General features: G+C 41.2%; 1 protein-coding gene across 1 annotated transcript; it reads right to left on the reverse strand.

The window, feature by feature from the left end:
* Positions 1 to 537: 537 nt before the first annotated feature.
* Positions 538 to 10273, reverse strand: cxxc5a (CXXC finger protein 5a). The gene is made up of 2 exons (XM_030782807.1): positions 9425 to 10273; positions 538 to 582 (listed from the first exon to the last, which is right to left on the reverse strand). Exons 1-2 carry the CDS (start codon positions 10271 to 10273, stop codon positions 538 to 540), a joined length of 894 nt encoding a protein of 297 aa, XP_030638667.1.
* Between the last annotated feature and the right edge of the window lie 7750 nt (positions 10274 to 18023).

Here is an 18023-nt window from a genome sequence, read left to right on the forward strand (position 1 = left end):
AGTGCTTGCCATTAGCCACTAGTTTTAAAATATAGCCATAAAATTTACATTCTCTACACAAGAACTGTTTCTTTCTACACGTGAACCACATGAACACCAAACACAGAAATTAGTTGATTGTCCACACTCAGTCCATTATTCCTGTTTGGCAATGTACAGTTTCATGTCGAAGTGACAGCAAAAACCTACTGGAAAAAGGAGAAAAAGGTACCAAAATGGAAACATATAAAAGGGAATGACAGTTGCCATAGATTTTTTTTTTTTCATTACGTTTAATTTTTGGTTCAAGGAATAAGTAGGTGCATCCATTATTGATTGATTGTTTTGTATCGTTTATGTTCTGATAGGATTTTTTTTTTTCAATCTCATTTTCAGTGCTGTTGCTGTTGTTGTTGTTGTTGTTGTTGTTGTTGTTGTTGCTGTTGCTGTTGCTATTTTGTATGCTTGTCAGCCAGTGTTTGTGATCGAGACAATCCAAGCAAGAATTGGCATTGCACTTGATCGCAGAGCTTTGGGTGGAGGTCAAAGGTCAGAGTCCTACTGGAACCACCGGAACGCCGCCCCGGTTGGCAGCATCACCTTCTTGGAGGGAAAAAAAAAGAGGAGAGAGAAAGGAAGGTCAGAATGGTGAGTTGAAGGTTAAAATTATTATATCATGTTGTTGTGATGTCTGTCTAGTGGTTTCTTATTTTGTGGCATATATCTGTATCAGAGAATGACAAGAAATATCATTTAAGTCAGGTCAGCTCTGCTTCTTTATTTAATCCTTAGTCTAACAAGTAGGGTCCATATGACACAATCAGATTTGATTAAAAAAAATTATCAACACACACAAAGACAGACAAACCCCCCCCCCGCCACCCCCACCGACTAACAAAATACTCCTTCCCTCTCTGTCCCGTTTCCCTCCCCTGCCTCCCCCTCTTAACCTTCATTCTCTCCTTCTCTATCAGTCCCCCTTCTCCAGACCTTAAAGAGAGACTTTCTTTCTCCTTCTCTCTCTCTCTCCCTCCCCCCCTGCAGCCCATGGCCATGGCCTCGGCTCCATGTGAAACCCGATACGGTGCATTTATTATTTAGTCACCACGCAGTCACATAGCGCTCCCCCCGCAACACCTCTCTTTGGTGACACAGACACACACACACACACACAAAGACACCAAGAAAAATCTCCTCTCAGTGTCTGACTGGGCTGCATGCACACAGAAACACAGGTTCTCCGTTTGGAACAGGGGCTTTGAGAAGTAGAAGGAACAGTGCAGTCAACTCTGCTCCACTTGACTACAGCAGATAATCTGACACGTTTGCCAGCACTGCCCCAAGCCAAACAAGAGAAACTCACCCATCCCTACACACACTCTTTTACGCACTCACACAGACCACAGGCACTTACATATGTACGCACACATACACACACACACACATATACACACACAGACACACAACACAGACTTAAAAACACATACACTGTTGACTTCAACACAGTTATCTGTACACAGACACACAAGTACATGTACCTGTACACATTCAGGCAGACAGGCTTTAACAGGCACTGAAATAACATAATTCTAAAGTTTACCAATTTGTAGACTCACGTACAACAGCACTCACACACACAGACACACACACACACACACACACACACACACTCACATTAATCCAACTGGCAACAACAAACCAGTAAGCACATAAACAAGAACACTGACTCACACCCATATCAAACAGGTGAATAAGAGCATGTGATTACGACAGCAGATTACATCAGTTCTGTCCCAGTGGTTCAAATCATCAGTTTCAGTACCGATACTATTGAAAATTCCTGTATATAAATTCACACAAACACACACACACGCGCAAAATATCTATGTATAAAACTGAGACATAAAATCGTGGTATCATATGGTATCAGTGTATGATATTCCAAGGGTATCTTGTCAAGAAACCTAAATAAGATGACATCACAGGAAAGGTGAGTAACATGACAAATCATGAAATAAATTCTTCCACTTCCATTTACACCCAGACCTTTAAAATTACCTACACAACTAAATCTGTTTGCAAGGACAGCTTCAGCAGCTGAGCACAGATTTAAAAAAAATATTTTTTCTTTTGATGGGACATGGCTTCATGAGGCATTTGATTTGCTGTTTTCTTCATGGTGACGAGAAAACAGGCCTGTGTCAGGCATTACTCCATAATCCAGAAAGGTTGTGATCTGGTGACTGGAGACACCCCTGGCATATTGGCTTACATCATTTTCATGCTCATTAAACCATTCAGTAAACATTCATTCTCTGTGCATTTCCATACTGGAAGACATCGTTCCCATCAGGATAGAAATACCGCACAATAAGATCACTCAGTCTGACTTTTACTGTCGTTTACTTCCGTCTCTAATGGGTAGAACAGATCTAAACCATGCCTAGAAAATGCACCCCACACCATAACAGTGCTATCAGAGCCCCTCAGTGTGGGAAAACTGAAAACTGTTCTTTTGGCGTGCTCTAAATATGCACTCGTCCACTCCTTGTGTACGGGGTGAGGGATGACTCATCTAGCCATATGACTTTTTTTCCATTGCTCAGTCGACCACTGCTTGTGTTGTTTGTACCACTTTACCAGCAAACCTCTATTTTTAGGTCTAATACGGGTTTTTTTCACTGTGGTTCATCCACGGTATTTTTTTCTCTCTCCAAAGTTCTCAATGGATGAGCCTTGCTGAATTTACCTGCTCACGTCCTAGATAGATATTTGCAGTGAACTTTTTCAGAATTGCTTGCCCATGAATGTTTCATGCACAGCACTGAATAGGTGATGATAACAACTCACACATTCTTCCACAAACCCAACATATATAGAGCAATAGGCTTATAATTTTTTTCAACAAAATTAGACAAATAAACAGTCTAATAAACATAAAAAACAGTCCAAACCTGGAAGCACTGAGGAAAGATACCAGCAGGACAGCATAATACACACAAACCAGGTTCAAGTACAGAATTAATCCAATGGAAGTTTTATTTTACAAGCTAAGCAGTGAAAGAAAAGCAAGCAAATTGTGTGGAATTGGGAAAGACAAGCTGTAGGAACTCTTAAAGATAGAGGCATTGTTGTGTAATCAGAGTTTTTTGTAAACTGTGGTGGGGCATGATCAATAACCTAGATGAAATTGTGATGGGAGGTAATACCTAAGTCTCAGGACTTATTCAACTTTTACTACTGCTTTTGTGCCCAACAGTTTTGAAACTCAGAAACTCATTTAATTCAGGGAGACTTTACAGCTAACGAAAACCATTGGATGCTCTTCTCCATCGGAATCCAAGGACAAGATGGCCCAAGGCCTTTCTCTAATGCATCTTCTGCACAGCAGAGGGTTTGTCAAAATCTGGAGTACACAGGACGGGGGGTGGGGGGGGGGGGGGCTGTGATGAATGCTTACTTTAACTGTTGGAAAGCCTGCTATGCCTTGGCTGTACTTTGCTTTCTCTTCTGGTCATCACTGGAAAGGGAAGGCTACAAAGGAGAAATGAGGGATGAGGCACCTACAGTATCCCTCAAGCCCAGGAGAAACACACCTGGTTCTGGGTTTGGGATCACGGTGAAATCTAGATAGCCTCCACCTTCTCCTGCGTAAACTACGGCCAATACGCTAACAAAGACAACGTGCCTTAGTCTGACAAGTGCTGGACTTTTTTGAGTTAGCAGTCAGTCACACTCAATGGAGTTTTTACAGCACCCTCTGAATTGTCTTTAGATGGTCCATCAAAATGAATAATACCCTTTGACTGAAGACTATAGTAAAATAAAACTACTATGTTTTTATATCTTCCTGGTTGGTCCACTGACCCCACCATTTCAAGCACCACAAAGGGAATCTTCCAGGTGGAAAGAAGTTTGCAATCAACACTTCATAAAAATACTAACACTCCCTCACCTCACTGGAACTCTCCATTCTGGGTGGGCCAGTTGAACGCGTAGGGTATTCTTCATGTGTTTCTGTACCACAGGCATCAGCTGTTGGATTCAGCCTCTCAGCTCTTGGACATAGTCAAAGAGAGAACTTTGCGGGGAGCACTGCTCTTTCCAAGATTCTTTTATGCTGTGGAGCAGCTCCCAGAGTATTCTGCTGAACAACAGTCTGTATAAAAGGTAAAAATCCAGTGGATGCCTCAGGTACTACTTGCATGGCAAACAGCACGTGGGTACATCCTAATTACGTCTATCCTCAGTCACCACCTTGTGTTACGTCCTCTTCAGCATCTGATTAAAACGCTCCAAACAAGATGAATTCTGAGAGGATTACACATGTCGGCAATCACCTAGGATACAAGCGGGGTACCTTGGTCTGTTAAAATGTCTTTGGTGAGTCCTAAAAGGGAGAGTAACAAAGCAAACTCTTTGGCAATGGCTTGCCAGGTAGCCATCTGGATTAGAACCAGCTCTAGATACCTGATGGTGCTGACAACAATGATGAAGATATATTCATGCCACTGCACAGACTCTGGCAAAGATCTCATCAGATCCCTGTTGAACCTTGCTCAAAACTTAGTCTCAGAGTCCTTATTTCACAACAACCTCACACCTTCCTCTGTTTGTTTCCTTTGGTAAGAGTGTGAGTGAGGTTACTTGGGGAAATTAAGAATCCTACAGTCTGGTGCACAGAAAACACTGGTGTATGCCATGGTGATCCAACAATTAACTCTAGTGTTTCTGTTATTTATGTGTTTGATAGTCATACTGTTTTCCAACTGTGAAACAGTATTAGGTTTATATGAATACAAATAACTACCAAATTGTTTTTGTTGCTGCTCATAGACTAGGTGTAAATGTAGTTGTAGTTGTAGATGCAAATGACACTGCCCTAATGTTTCATGCTCTTAAATATATATATATATATATATATATAATGCAAAAAACAACATTGCATCAGTGACAGCAAAGAAGCAACTAATCTACAGATGTTCAGCTACATAGTGAAATTGCCTCTATGGTTGTCCTAGACAACGAAACCTGATTACATTCCAGTGACTACAACTTTGTTTCTTTGTGGTTCCTCTAAATCTATTGAATGCAGAAGAAAATCTTTCCTTTCTGCCCCGATTACCTGATTTGCCAGATGTGAACTACTGTGTGTGACAGATAAAACCATTCTCTTTAAACTTCTCACCACAGAAGAACAACCAATTCAAATGTATGAAACTTTCTCAACTACTCTATGAGCCACATTTTGAAAGAGAAAGTCAAAATGTCTCTGCACAATTCAGGTCAGACTACTCATTTAGTTTTGTTAAGTTGATTAATTAGGCAGGGAACTTAAAATCAGTGGCCAGTTTAATAGGAGAACCCAAAGACAGGTCATTTAACCAAAAAAATAAATAAATAAATAAACGGCAGAGGGGCATAACCATACATTTGAGGCTGAAGAACTAAGTTAATGGGATATTTATAAGTTACATTGCAAAAGGACTTAAAGTACAAAAGTACTAAAGTACATTTGAACTACTCACTGCAGTGCAGGAAGTCTTAGAGGATGTGCCTTCAAAGACCAGGTGTTCCGTAAAATTCAAGTTATGATGTTTGATCAGTCTAATGTGAGATGAAACGAGAAACGTTTGAAACATGACATTTCACTTTTTCTGACTGTTTGGAAGGACCCTAGTTATGTGATGTCTTTTTTTTCATTTTCATTTTCAAACTCTATACTTAAAAAAATACAGGATCCCATTTTGAGATACGAATGTTAGAAAAAAAATGTTTCAGACAATTGTTGTCACACCTGGACTGTCATAATATTAAGATTTGAGGTTCGACATATGAGAATGACAATATTTATTTTCTGCAGCTCTGTCTGTTCATAGCCCTAAGACACAAGTAATTGAGAAGCAAGAATGACAAAACAAGCTAATTTCAAAGAACATTTGGAATCACAGTATACAATGTCACAACTCAAAGAACTGCAGATGTCAAAGCACCCACCAACTTGCCAATTCTGACTTTAAACCTTGACACTAAAGCAGCTTATACCACAGCCCCCATAAGCCTGGACCTTCATACTGGAGGCTACTTTACAACTGACCTCTTGACCCATGGCTATAGCTGTCTTACTCTCTCTTTGTTCAAAACACAAGACTGCTAGCTGGGGGTGAACGATGCATCTTTCCAAGGTTACCATTCCTCTGGTCACCAAAGAGTCTACCTGAAGGCCAAGGCTTTTATGTCTACGTCGATTTGTTTAAGAATACATGAATATTTCTTTACCTAGAGATCCTCCAGTGATATCTGTTTGAGGCATCAGAGGCCCTGACAGAGCTGGCTGCACACTCATTCCTGTGTTCAGACCGCCTGAATGAGGCTATAGTTAGTTAGGGCTGAAATCCAGAAAAACAGCTCTCTAAATGTGTTTGATGCCAAGTATTCAGTTTCTATTCTACATCAATCCACTCCCACCTGCAGTGCTCATCCTCTTCTGGTGGAGGTGTCAGAGGGATGAACAGTACTTTTATAAAACTATGAGGGACCGTGTTAGACAACCATTCAACGTGTGTGTGTGTGTGTGTGTGTGTGTGTGTGTGTGTGTGTGTGTGTGTGTGTGTGTGTGTGAGGGTGACAGTCCTACTCTTCCACAACAAGGTCTCTACAAAAACTCTGCGTTGTGATATCTGATCAAAGACCATACAAATGCCTCTTAATGCAGATATCAGATCATCTCACACACACACACACACACACACACACACACACACACATATATAAATACACCTCTCTAGCTCTCTCTCTCTGTCTCTCTCTCTCTCTCTCTTAGTTGCTCTTATACACACAGTATATCTCATTTAAACAGATACAGGTATGTTATACATAACACAATGATGCACAAGTACAAATACAAAACTGAGCAAATGAATTACTGAGCACATACGATCATACAAAACATTTCACATATAATGAATCCAATTTTCATTCAGACCAACATAGACACAGACAGCGACTGATTAAGGACCAGCCTTGGCCCAATGTATGCTACAGCACACGTGACTTCTCCTGCATTCCCCTTTTTCCTTTTCAACCAGAGCATTCCTAAAATAAATCCAGACATCTCCGGCCAGCGAGGTGTGAGGTGGCAAAGGCCTCGGCACGCTGCCTCCCACTCAGTTGCTCCAGGTTTTATGGCCCGCTGGGAGCCGCCAGGAACACTTGATGGAAAACCTTCAGAACACTCCCAGTGCTGCGCAGTTGTCCTTCTCTCACATGCACGCTTGCTCGAGCCGTACTCCCAACACAGAAAAAAAAATACAGACACAACAGCTCCACTCCTACACGCATGCACATCCGCGGGCACACGAGCATTGCTTCCAATGGAGAATGTGAATACTTACTGACACACTGTTTCTCATACAAAATGAATACACAACCTCATCCCACACACAACGGAAGCTCAAAAAAACCCAACAACCACAATACTGACATCAGCTTGGAGCTCATAAAAGTATTTGATTCACCCATTTGATTCACTCTCTCTCTCTCTCACACACACACACACACACTGCCTAAGTCTTTTACAGTGTTCTCATTCACAGAAGAGACTCTCTGTTGTGTCAGAATTATGTCTTAAAATAGTATTCCACCCAAAAAAAAAGATTTCCTTCATTCTTTGCTTTTCATTGGCCAAACAGTAACCAAAATCTGTTTCTGTGATTTCCACAGAAAATGTGGAACTGTCATGCCTCGCCAAGACCCAGACCAACAGACAGCAGTGTTCCTTTACTGTCTTACCAGCGTAGCACACGGCAGTACATAAATTATCAAAGTCACAATCAAGCCACGATCAGAGCTGAACTCTGAATCCATGTTTCCAAATATCCTTGTTAATAATTCAATCAGGATGGTTTAATTCAAAGACCGAACTACAGACATTCACAAATCTTTACCCGTAAGCAGACACTTAGGCAAACTTAATGCGAGTTCATTCAGTGTCGCTTCTCAATGAGTATGTGTATCATAACAAACATTAAATTAAAAAAAAATCACTTTGTTGCTGTTCCATTATAGAAAAGACTTGCTGTTTAAAAACTAAATCTCAACCCTAAAAGCTTTGTCTTATGATCAGTGCTCTTTCGAGTGGAAAAGCACATGGATTATGGATTCTTGCCTGTAAATATAGTCAGTCACTTTGATAGTCCTGCTCCTTTTGACACACGCATTAAATGACATCTGTCTTCGGATCTTATGAAGCATTTCTGTATCGTCACAACAGTCTTTAAATATCATGTACCTATATGCCAGCCTATTTTTGAATAGTCTTGTTTGTACTTTGTATAATTCTACTGCATCTAAAACTTTGGCCTGACTTTGGCATCTGAACTAACTGCATTTACAGTTTTGTAATCCTACTTTCTTCTTACTTTTGCTAAACAGTGAGCGCACACAGTTACGACTCCAGGGGAGAGTTGTATTTTTACCTTGAAGCTGCAGTAAAGCTGGAGCTCTGACTGAATACTGAGCGGCCCGTCTGTGAGGATACTTTATTAAGAACTTTATGCATATTTAGGTACCTGACAGAATTTCGATGTGAACTGATTCCGTACTTTAACCTTCTTGTAAACCCCGGGATCAAAATATATTAAATATTATAGAATTAAATATATTAAACACACACACACACACACACACACACACAGTGTACAAGAAAGAGGGATTGTATTACATTGTCTTCACAAAGAAATATACATGAAGACATACTCCTATTACTGGAAAGCTACAACTGAAACTGTTTTCGAGACCACACAGCACAAGGATGTACTGTGAGACTCCATAGCCTCAGGTGAACCACTCGCATGAGGTTGACAAGTTTAGTCTCATCCTCTGTAAGCAGAAAACCCTTCAGTCTTCAGTAATTTACCACTATTTTTCAAATAACAACCATACTCCATATCGGTCATCCACAGTACAGTCCACAGCAACCAGAGCCATCTGTTTAATTTTAGCTGTCAGGGATGTCCTCTCACGAAATACAAACCCTTTTGCTTGTATTTTAGAAGGAGTTAGTGGTGTATGATGTTTATCGTTCGTAAACTAGGAGCAAAGTAATGGACAAGCATGTATAACAAGCATGTATATAAAATATGTACCTTACTTACAACTTACAGATTACTTCCAATGAAAGTTCCAAAAGTTTCAAACTCAACTTCACTCCCATTTTGCTATCCATACAGTCTGTTCTTAACACACAGAAGTTTCACATGTCGATAAATCAAGAGAACACAAAAGCATGAGACCAGCCAAACCCTAAGAAACCATGTCTCGCACTTGCAAATCAAGGATCATTCTAGAACAGATTCTAACCTTATCAAAGCCCAATCCACTCACACCTATAGCCCCAAAACTCATAAGGACACTGAACTGTGGTCTCTGGTTTCTCACATCTTACCTCCAGGGCGGCGGATGGTTTCTTTTTGAGTTCCTCGCACTTGCGGAACTTGCAGATCTGATGGCCTGTTTTGCGGTTCCTGCAGCTGCTGCACTGCTCACAGTTGATCCTCCTGCGACAGGGCGGGCACATGCCACATCGTTTGCGTTTCTTTTTGCCCGTGCTGATGGCAGAGGCCAGCTCGCTCTGAGCCGGGTACTCAGCCAGACCGGCCATGTGCAGGGCACTGTCGGCGAGGAAGACTCCAGCTGGCGTCATGATGAAGAGACCCGGGTTGAAAGGAAAAGCTCCCCCGCCGCCGTAAGGGAAGTCGGTGTGAGCTCCAACTGCCTCAGCAGCCGACACTCCGTCCAGGTCATTGCCTGTCCCTGACCCGACCTCGGCCCCGCCTCCCAGCCCCCCGACACCCATGCCCATCCCTCCAGGGAGGAGCATGTGCTCCATACCAGCCCGTTTGAGCAGTGCAGCGGCCTGGGCGAAATGTAGCAGGCCATTCTGTCCCTCCAGAACCTGCTCTAGGGTACGGTCCAGCTTGGCTGGGCTGGGGGTGGACGTGGTTGATTGCTGCTGTTGCTGATGCTGCTGCTGCTGCTGCTGCTGTTGGGCAAGCTGGGGCTTAGTGGTGGGGCTTTTCGCCCGTCCATTTTGGGGCAGTCCATTAGTGGTGGTAGTCTGGGGGCAGGCAGCTGTGTACTGTGATAGGGTGCGTGATCTTTTCAGACTCTTGCTGAGTGGTTCACTGATGATACCACTGCGGTTACGTCGCTCCACGACGGGGCTCTCCGACCGGCAGCTGCTCTGGTCCACGGCCTCGGGTGTCCGGCTGCCCTCCGGCCGTCCGCCAGACATGATCTAGCCCCGACGTGAGTCCAAGTGTGTGTGCGTGTGTGTACGTGTGTTAGTGGGCTGGGTCAGGGGGGGTAGGGTAAGGGAGGGGATGGGGGCTGGTAGGGGATGGGCCAAATAAAGCTCCCCACCCACTATAAGACTGGATGTGGGTGGAGCCTCCTCTCAGTTGACAGACTCGCCAGCAAATGGCAGACAGGCTCCAAAAGCCTTCAAACTCGTTCTAAACTTCAGCCTTGGTCCACATCTTTCCACTGGCTACCTGTAAACTAAGTCAGGGAGAGAGAGAGAGAGAGAGAGAGAGAGAAGTCTTTGAAATGCTTGATTTAAGACCATAGCTGTCCCAGAAATTTTAAAGATATTGCTTTTGAAAATACACAGGCATGCGGAATGAAGGAATTTTACGCTAAGTCAGTGTATACGTACACATACATATTTAAAACACTGATAAAATGCCAAAATCTGCCAAAAACATTCATCAATTTTTCGGCATATGCACACAACCATAAATATTCCAAAACAAATAGAAGTGAATGTATTCAAGTACTCCATACATTTAGAACAAGACTCTAGGATGTAGTAGAATGCAAGAGCATAGGTACATTTCAGAAATTAAGTTTAAAACAATCAGTGAGTAAGAGGCGTACAAAAGGTCATGCTGAAAGGAATTGGTGGCATTACATCACACACTTTACGATAAGGGCGAAACTTAAGTCAATAAGAACCATCACCATTTCGGTACTTCCATCAGTCCACAAAACCTGATTTTTAAATCCCACTGTTAAATTGATGTGTTTTATCTGTGTATTCAGCACACTAGATGACTGAAACACCATTATGTCCATACCAAGGACTTTATTAAGTACTTACAATACTGAAGACTCTCCTACATGCCAGACAGGTCAAGCTTCAGCCCTCACTGAGTCTCATTCCGAAAATAGATATGACATCATACAAAATATAATTTGCTTATTTTTATGCCCATGTGGTTTTTCGCTGGGACATTTTGCGCAACACACACAGGCACACACACACACACACACACACACGCACACGTGCGCGTGAGGTCAGTGGCCTCACGCCTAAGAAAGTGACGTGATCTCATCCCAACTGCAGTGAATCACAGCACTTCGAGTCATTTTCTTTCAGCATTTAAGAGCGTAACAGCAATTCACTTACTTGCTTACTTAAGTCATCGTCAAATTCAGAGTACACCTGTAATGCTGTGCCAAGCTATAAACAATCTGTGTGAACAGCTCTGAGTTTCACTGTCACTGCCCCAATCCCCCTGGGATTGGAGACGGAAACACACCCAGCCGTCAATCATTCTAATACAACACGGTCAGCAGAGTATAAGTTTAGATGACGGGAAATCTAAAATTCTCTTGGAGACATGGCTATTGCTCTTTATGCTGAATAAACCACTTAATAGCACTAACCACTGAGGGGAAAAAAAACTGCCATTAAAAATCTCTGTTACCCAAAAAAAAAAAAAACAACATTACATTTCACTGGCCAGTCCCCTGGCACAAATGAACATGACAACAAAGTCACCCACCCACACATACACACACACACACACACACACGCACACACACGCACTAACACACATACACACACACACACACACACACACCCACACACACATGCACGCAAACACAGCCCCACGGAGAGAAATTGAGGGAATGGCCAGGCCAGTCCTTATAAGGAAAACAAAGGGAAGTGGAGGGAGGGGGGAGGGGGAGTTGGGGTGTGGAAATTGGAAGGCCAGAATTAGTGGGAGGTAAAGCTTCAAAGGCAGAAGCGAGTGCAGCCCCCGCATTCTCACCAGTTTAGGGGTCCGTGGCGCCAGCAGACCGCAGCCAGCCCCCTCACTCTGCCCAGCCGTGGACCACGCTGTGCCAAGCAGTCCCAGCCTGACGTTTGTCTGCCAGCCAGTTCTCCCACCAACCCTTACCAGCAACTCTCCCTGATACCAGTCAGACTTTCTTTCCCCCTCTCTCCCTCTCTCTCTCTCCCTCTCTCTCTCTCTCTCTCCCTCTCTCTCTCTCTCTCTCTCTCTCAGGCTATGGGTGAAACACTGACTTGAAAAAGAAAAACTGGTCACTTGGTTGTCTGGAATCATGTCATTCTGTATGCTGTCACAGACTGTCACATTTCACACAAATGTTTTGCATGAGTTGGATTGAGCTTGTTTTGGTACACATACCGCTGCACTGTCTGGACTGTATCGAAAACATATATTTTAGATTAAAAACAAAAAACAAAAAACAAAAACATTCTTCCTTCAAAGAAGTAGGAGCTTTCTGCTACTCAGTTACAAATTTTGAAATTTATTAACATTTAGTATAAAAATATGTTGTCCAGTGCCCTGTCATTCATTCACAGCCTTGCTCATTGTTTTGACTTGAATTAAACCTGAACTTACAGTACTTCTGAAATACATACTGTAACCTGTCTAAGATATGTTCAGTAGATAACATTTACATATAAATGCCACATATCTCTGGTATTCTCAAAATAGCAATTTTGTATGCCACTGCACTAATATAGCAAGCATCAGTATCAAACAATGACCAGTATTACTGTGGTGTCATTGGTGTCTATGGCTATGGTGTCATTACTATAGTGCCCTGTCTCTTTGATATCACTCTGAGTGTTTGTCTTCCTTTGACAGAGGGGGAAGGGAGACAGTGTCAGGAGACAATGTGAATTATGTCAGGACCCAAGTGTAAAAGCTTATACAAGATCATGAGTACATGACGTTGTCTCGTCACCAAGCCGTACCCTTCCTGGGCCCTGGAGTTTGTGTCTTACGGGAACAGCTTTGTATCTGGTTGCCACGAGTTTGAATGTAATGGAAAGGAGGTGTTTAATTTGTGGACATGAATTTATATTCTGTGTGTACCATGATCCTTTTTTGTGGCACGTCAAATTGTCTCGTGGTCTTTGTAAAGTTAGTGGCCGCTCCTCTGTTTTACATATGGACCCATTAAAGGCTTTGATATGGCATTTCTTTTGCACAGGGAATACACGGGTTGGTTTGGAGATTCTGCAGTGAACTGAGGGCGGTGATCATTAAGTGTATGTATGAAGGTTGCCGAAAACAAGTGTTCGAATCCAAACTGCACTCTCTGTCAAAATTCTATAAGTGAACGGACACTCAACTCTACGTTGATCTCTAGTCTTCATCTCATTGTCAGTTTAACAAATCTAACCATGTCACTGACTTGCTAGTTACTCATTTATTTCCCTCCTGCTTCAGTGGAAAGACCTGTGTCATCAAATCTGCACGTGAGACATTTTATTTAACTGAGCTTTTCAATTACATTTAAGTGTATTTTGATCATTGTAACAACACGTAATTTCAAGTCTCCAAAGTTTGCTTTGTTATAATACGGATGAGCGCCTAATAAAAAAAAATCAGATAACATTAAAAAAAACAAAAAACTAAAAACAAAACAAAACAAACAAAAAAAAAACAATTCTAGCTTTGCGGCAGCAAGTAAAACAAAAGTTTTTTTTAAAGAGCGTGGGAACAACTTAGCGTTATGAGAGCATGAGAGTACGAATTAATTTTGTGGTGGATTTATATAAACTGTGGACATGATATAGTGAAATCGTGACCACATCTGAAGAAGTCGTTCCCTTGAGATATGAACTCCTGGGCACAGGACACACAAAACATGGGCATGACATTTTATCACGTGGCCACGCTCAAAGGATGTGGCCTCGTATTTTACCGTGTTACAGCAATTTAGTAAAAAATACAGCCTGTGCCCTGGCTTCCATAGTATTACAATACACACAGTGTTTCTATTACATAACTTACAGTATCTGTTTAATGGTACTATATTCACAACGTCTGTCTGCATAATAACAACATTTATAGCATCTGGTTCTGTACAATATCACTTACATATGTCTGTACAACATTACTCATAGTGTCTGTCTAAAAAATGATATTGCTCAATGTCTCGGACTTCAAAATAGCCCAAACATGATCTGTTTAAAAAGTGATATCATTCACACTATCTGCTGACACACATGGACAAAAACCGGTAGTCTCTTAGCCATGCAAAATTCTCTCTCTCTCTCTCTCTCTCTCTCTCTCTCTCTCAGAGATATGAAAAAAAATCAGTGTCTGTCTCTTTTATGTCACTAAAAATGTGAAGGTTCTGTCTCTCTCTTGTGTCCCTCCAGGAAAGTAGAATCTTTGCTATGACTATAATTGTGTCATGTCTTGTCATTGTCAAAATTTGTCCCTCCTACAGGGATTTCATTCATGTATTTTTGTACAAACATACAAAAAAAACCCCTGCAAGATCTGTTCATTTTTTAAATAATATTCTCCTCGATAATTCCATGCCCTTTGAAAACAGATACGGTAAATGTACCACGACAGAAATTCTCACAGAACGTGTCTGCTGCATCTCTCTATACATGTCTCTGCATTTCATCCTTAAACATAACTGTTATTTCTGTTATGCAAGCCAATATATGCTTGTCCTATTTCTTACCATATTTTTGTCTCTGTGGTGTCTCAGAACAGTTGTCTATCATGTCCTCCTTGAAACCAAACTCTCACAATGTCACTTTTGTCACAAGATAAATGTCACAAGAAAACAAAGACTGTTTAAGACAGTGGAATGGTCATACCATACTGATAGTGGCCATCGCAGGACCTGAAGTGTCCATCAAATCACTCACTCATTTTTTTTTCTGATATACACCTTAGTTATCTCCCATATCCTGGGACATATTGTCGACTCCCACTACCTCTGCATCATTTGCAGTCTCTTGAGAGAATACACTCTATTTCCTTTATTATTCTTTTCCCCACCATTCTTGTCTTGATCAATAACAGCTTTGCATGAGGCTAACAGATTTGTGTATCAGGGTATTGCATGTCAAGATGTTGTTATAAGTGAATCAAAGTGCCTGGGAGAATACAGACCCAGGCCAGAGGAAAACAAAAATAAATGTGGCCACCATTAAGGGTCCCCAGGACTCGCCAGATGAGAAAAAACGAAAAAAAAAAGAAGACAAATAGTTTTTCTCAAGTTCTCATAAAAGTGTGTGTCACTTTTGGTGACTATTCTATCAAATAGAAAAGAGACATTTTTGTCTCAAATAAACCATCAGTTATTTATCTTCAACTGATGACATATAAATCAAACAAATAACAAGAAAAGCCACAAATGACCATCTAATTTTTGCAACCAATACGATGACGGCATGCCCAGCAGTGCCTGATGCTTGAATTAAAGGAAGGAAACAGAAACTTTAAATGTAATTACATTGCATGACAGCCGTGGCCACAGAAACCGTTTAAATGCAGAGACCCCCACAAAACTGTTCTGAGAAAAAACACAAACTTGATTTAGAGAGATAGCACCTTTTCCTTAAATAGGAGGAGCACACACCGAAGGAAACTGAAAATACATGATATACGGCTTTATGACGAGGCCCTTCGTGTAACTGAATTGCAAGCAACCATTGGATTGTCTTGAATTGTCTTGTCTTGTCTATTGATTGCCTTGTGCATGTGTGTCTCCATCACATTCAGGGTCACTCATTCAGAATCAATATATAGTGATTTATAGGTTTGCACACATGGACTAATAGGATGAAAATGTTTGGTTTTTCAGCATTTGGATATCGAAACATCCAACTGCAAGTAAGCAAAATGCAAATGCTCCAGGTTCAGCCTGTGTTTGTATATCTGTGCTTAAAATAGATTGTTGGATAAGTGTTCAACTGATCTCTTATGTCAGAGACTGTAAATTAATACAGTTAGCTTGTTTTGGTTATTGGCTGACTGAGACATGGGCTGCTAAACACTGGATATATACATATAGGACATCATGCATACCGATTCGGTAATGACAGTGTAATTGTTTGGGGTTGGTTTAAAAAAAAACAAAAAACAGTGTACCTTTAAGATTAACGAGAAAGTATTTGGTGGACATAGGCAATGTATGAAGGACTTTATATATTTCTGAAAAGCCTTTGTAGATCAGCTTTTTAACAGATAACTTGTAGTGAACCTTGACAGCAAAAACATCACCAGTCAATTAACAACTGATTGTGAAATCACAGCGACATTTGATATCCTTCCAGAACAGTGCTATTATTGTATTATTTAATAAATTAAATTTAACTATAGCAAGAAACTTAAAGTAATTCAAGTACTCGAAAAATTGTACATGAACTCGAAATTGGAAAACTAAAATAAAACAAACAAAAAAAATCTACAGTGGTCATAAAACATAATGAAAACAGTGCAACTCACAAATCCAGAACAGAGGTAAGGAAAAGTTGCAGAACATCACTAGTTTGGCGTAAAGAAGGAGGGGAGAATTTAGTACAGTGGCTGACAGTCAACATTACTGTCGCTCACCGCGAACGAGGAGATCATTTTATCCATTCTAAGGCCAACTGCCACACTCCTCTGCCTCCGTCTCTGTGCTGGAGTCCGGGTTCATCTCCTAGGCTATCTCAGTTAGGCCCTTGTCAGAGGACAACACCTGAGCGAAAGGCCCAGGTAAAACCTGTAAATACAGTCAGGATCTCATTGGCTTAGAAAGAGTAGCTTAAGCTCAGAGTGGAGAGGATCTGACTCAAAAGAGAGAAACTCTGTCTCCAGAAAGACGGCAAGGGAGCGGGACGGAAAGGCATCACCAGGATTTCACTGAACCCAAAAAGTTAAACCGGACATCACGGTCAGACAGCTAGCAGTGCCAGGAGTACAAACTGGAGACGATATTCATCTTGCTGCCAATAACGTCTACGGCTCCTTGTCCCAAAGCACATACTTTAACCGTTGTGCCAGGATTTATTCTTAACTAACTTGCACTGTGACTTTCCTTCCACCAAAGAATGGCAACAAAACAGGACACTGTTACATGTAATACGGTGAGGTGGTACTAATCCTATAGAAAACTAAAAAGAGAATATGGAATTTTCCAAAGGTAAAATTATGTTTTAAACTGTGAAAATGCATATTCAAAGCAACACTTCATGATTACCCAGTGTGTTGCACAGCATGTAAATTAACCACTGAATGTACCACATTAGTTACGAGTCATTTTGGAGACATTCAGACACTTGTAAATAAAGGAACGATCTTAACATGGAGCTTCTGATCGTGTTAGTGCTAAGATGATTTTGGGAAAACTCATCTTACATCATAAGTATTCTCTAGCTTATGATTAAGGTCCTTATTAGGCACATACACCAATGAATCTTGCTTGAATCTTACTTATTTATTGATGTAATGACTGACTTTTACCTGATCATACCAGTTGGCAGATGACAATGATACAAGTGAAAAATATGTTTTTAAGACAACTGATGGACATTAAAACTACATGAGCTCTATACTAAACTCACTGTGGAATTGAAATCAACTTCACTGAAGCTACTCGATAACTATGTTTTGTAGCAAACTTGGCATCAATTTGTACTGAAGACTCGAAGGTACAAACAGTCAGTTATCTCGAATAAACACGTTGTCTGTCCACTTTTTTATGGTCGCAATATAAGAACTTACTAGTGGCAAGATTCATGTTAGACCATTAGAGACATCTGGCAGAGGGAGACAGTTAGTGGAAGCAGAGTCTGTCTATGGTGCAGTAAACTGTCTACAAGATGCTAGACTTGGAAAGACCGTCTCAAGATCCACAACTGATGGTTGTTTATGAGGGTCTGTAATGACTAAGCAGTGCATAGAACAAATAGCTGAAAAAAT

The sequence above is a fragment of the Chanos chanos genome, chromosome 8 (assembly GCF_902362185.1).
Source record: "Chanos chanos chromosome 8, fChaCha1.1, whole genome shotgun sequence".
Taxonomy (NCBI): Eukaryota; Metazoa; Chordata; class Actinopteri; order Gonorynchiformes; family Chanidae; genus Chanos; species Chanos chanos.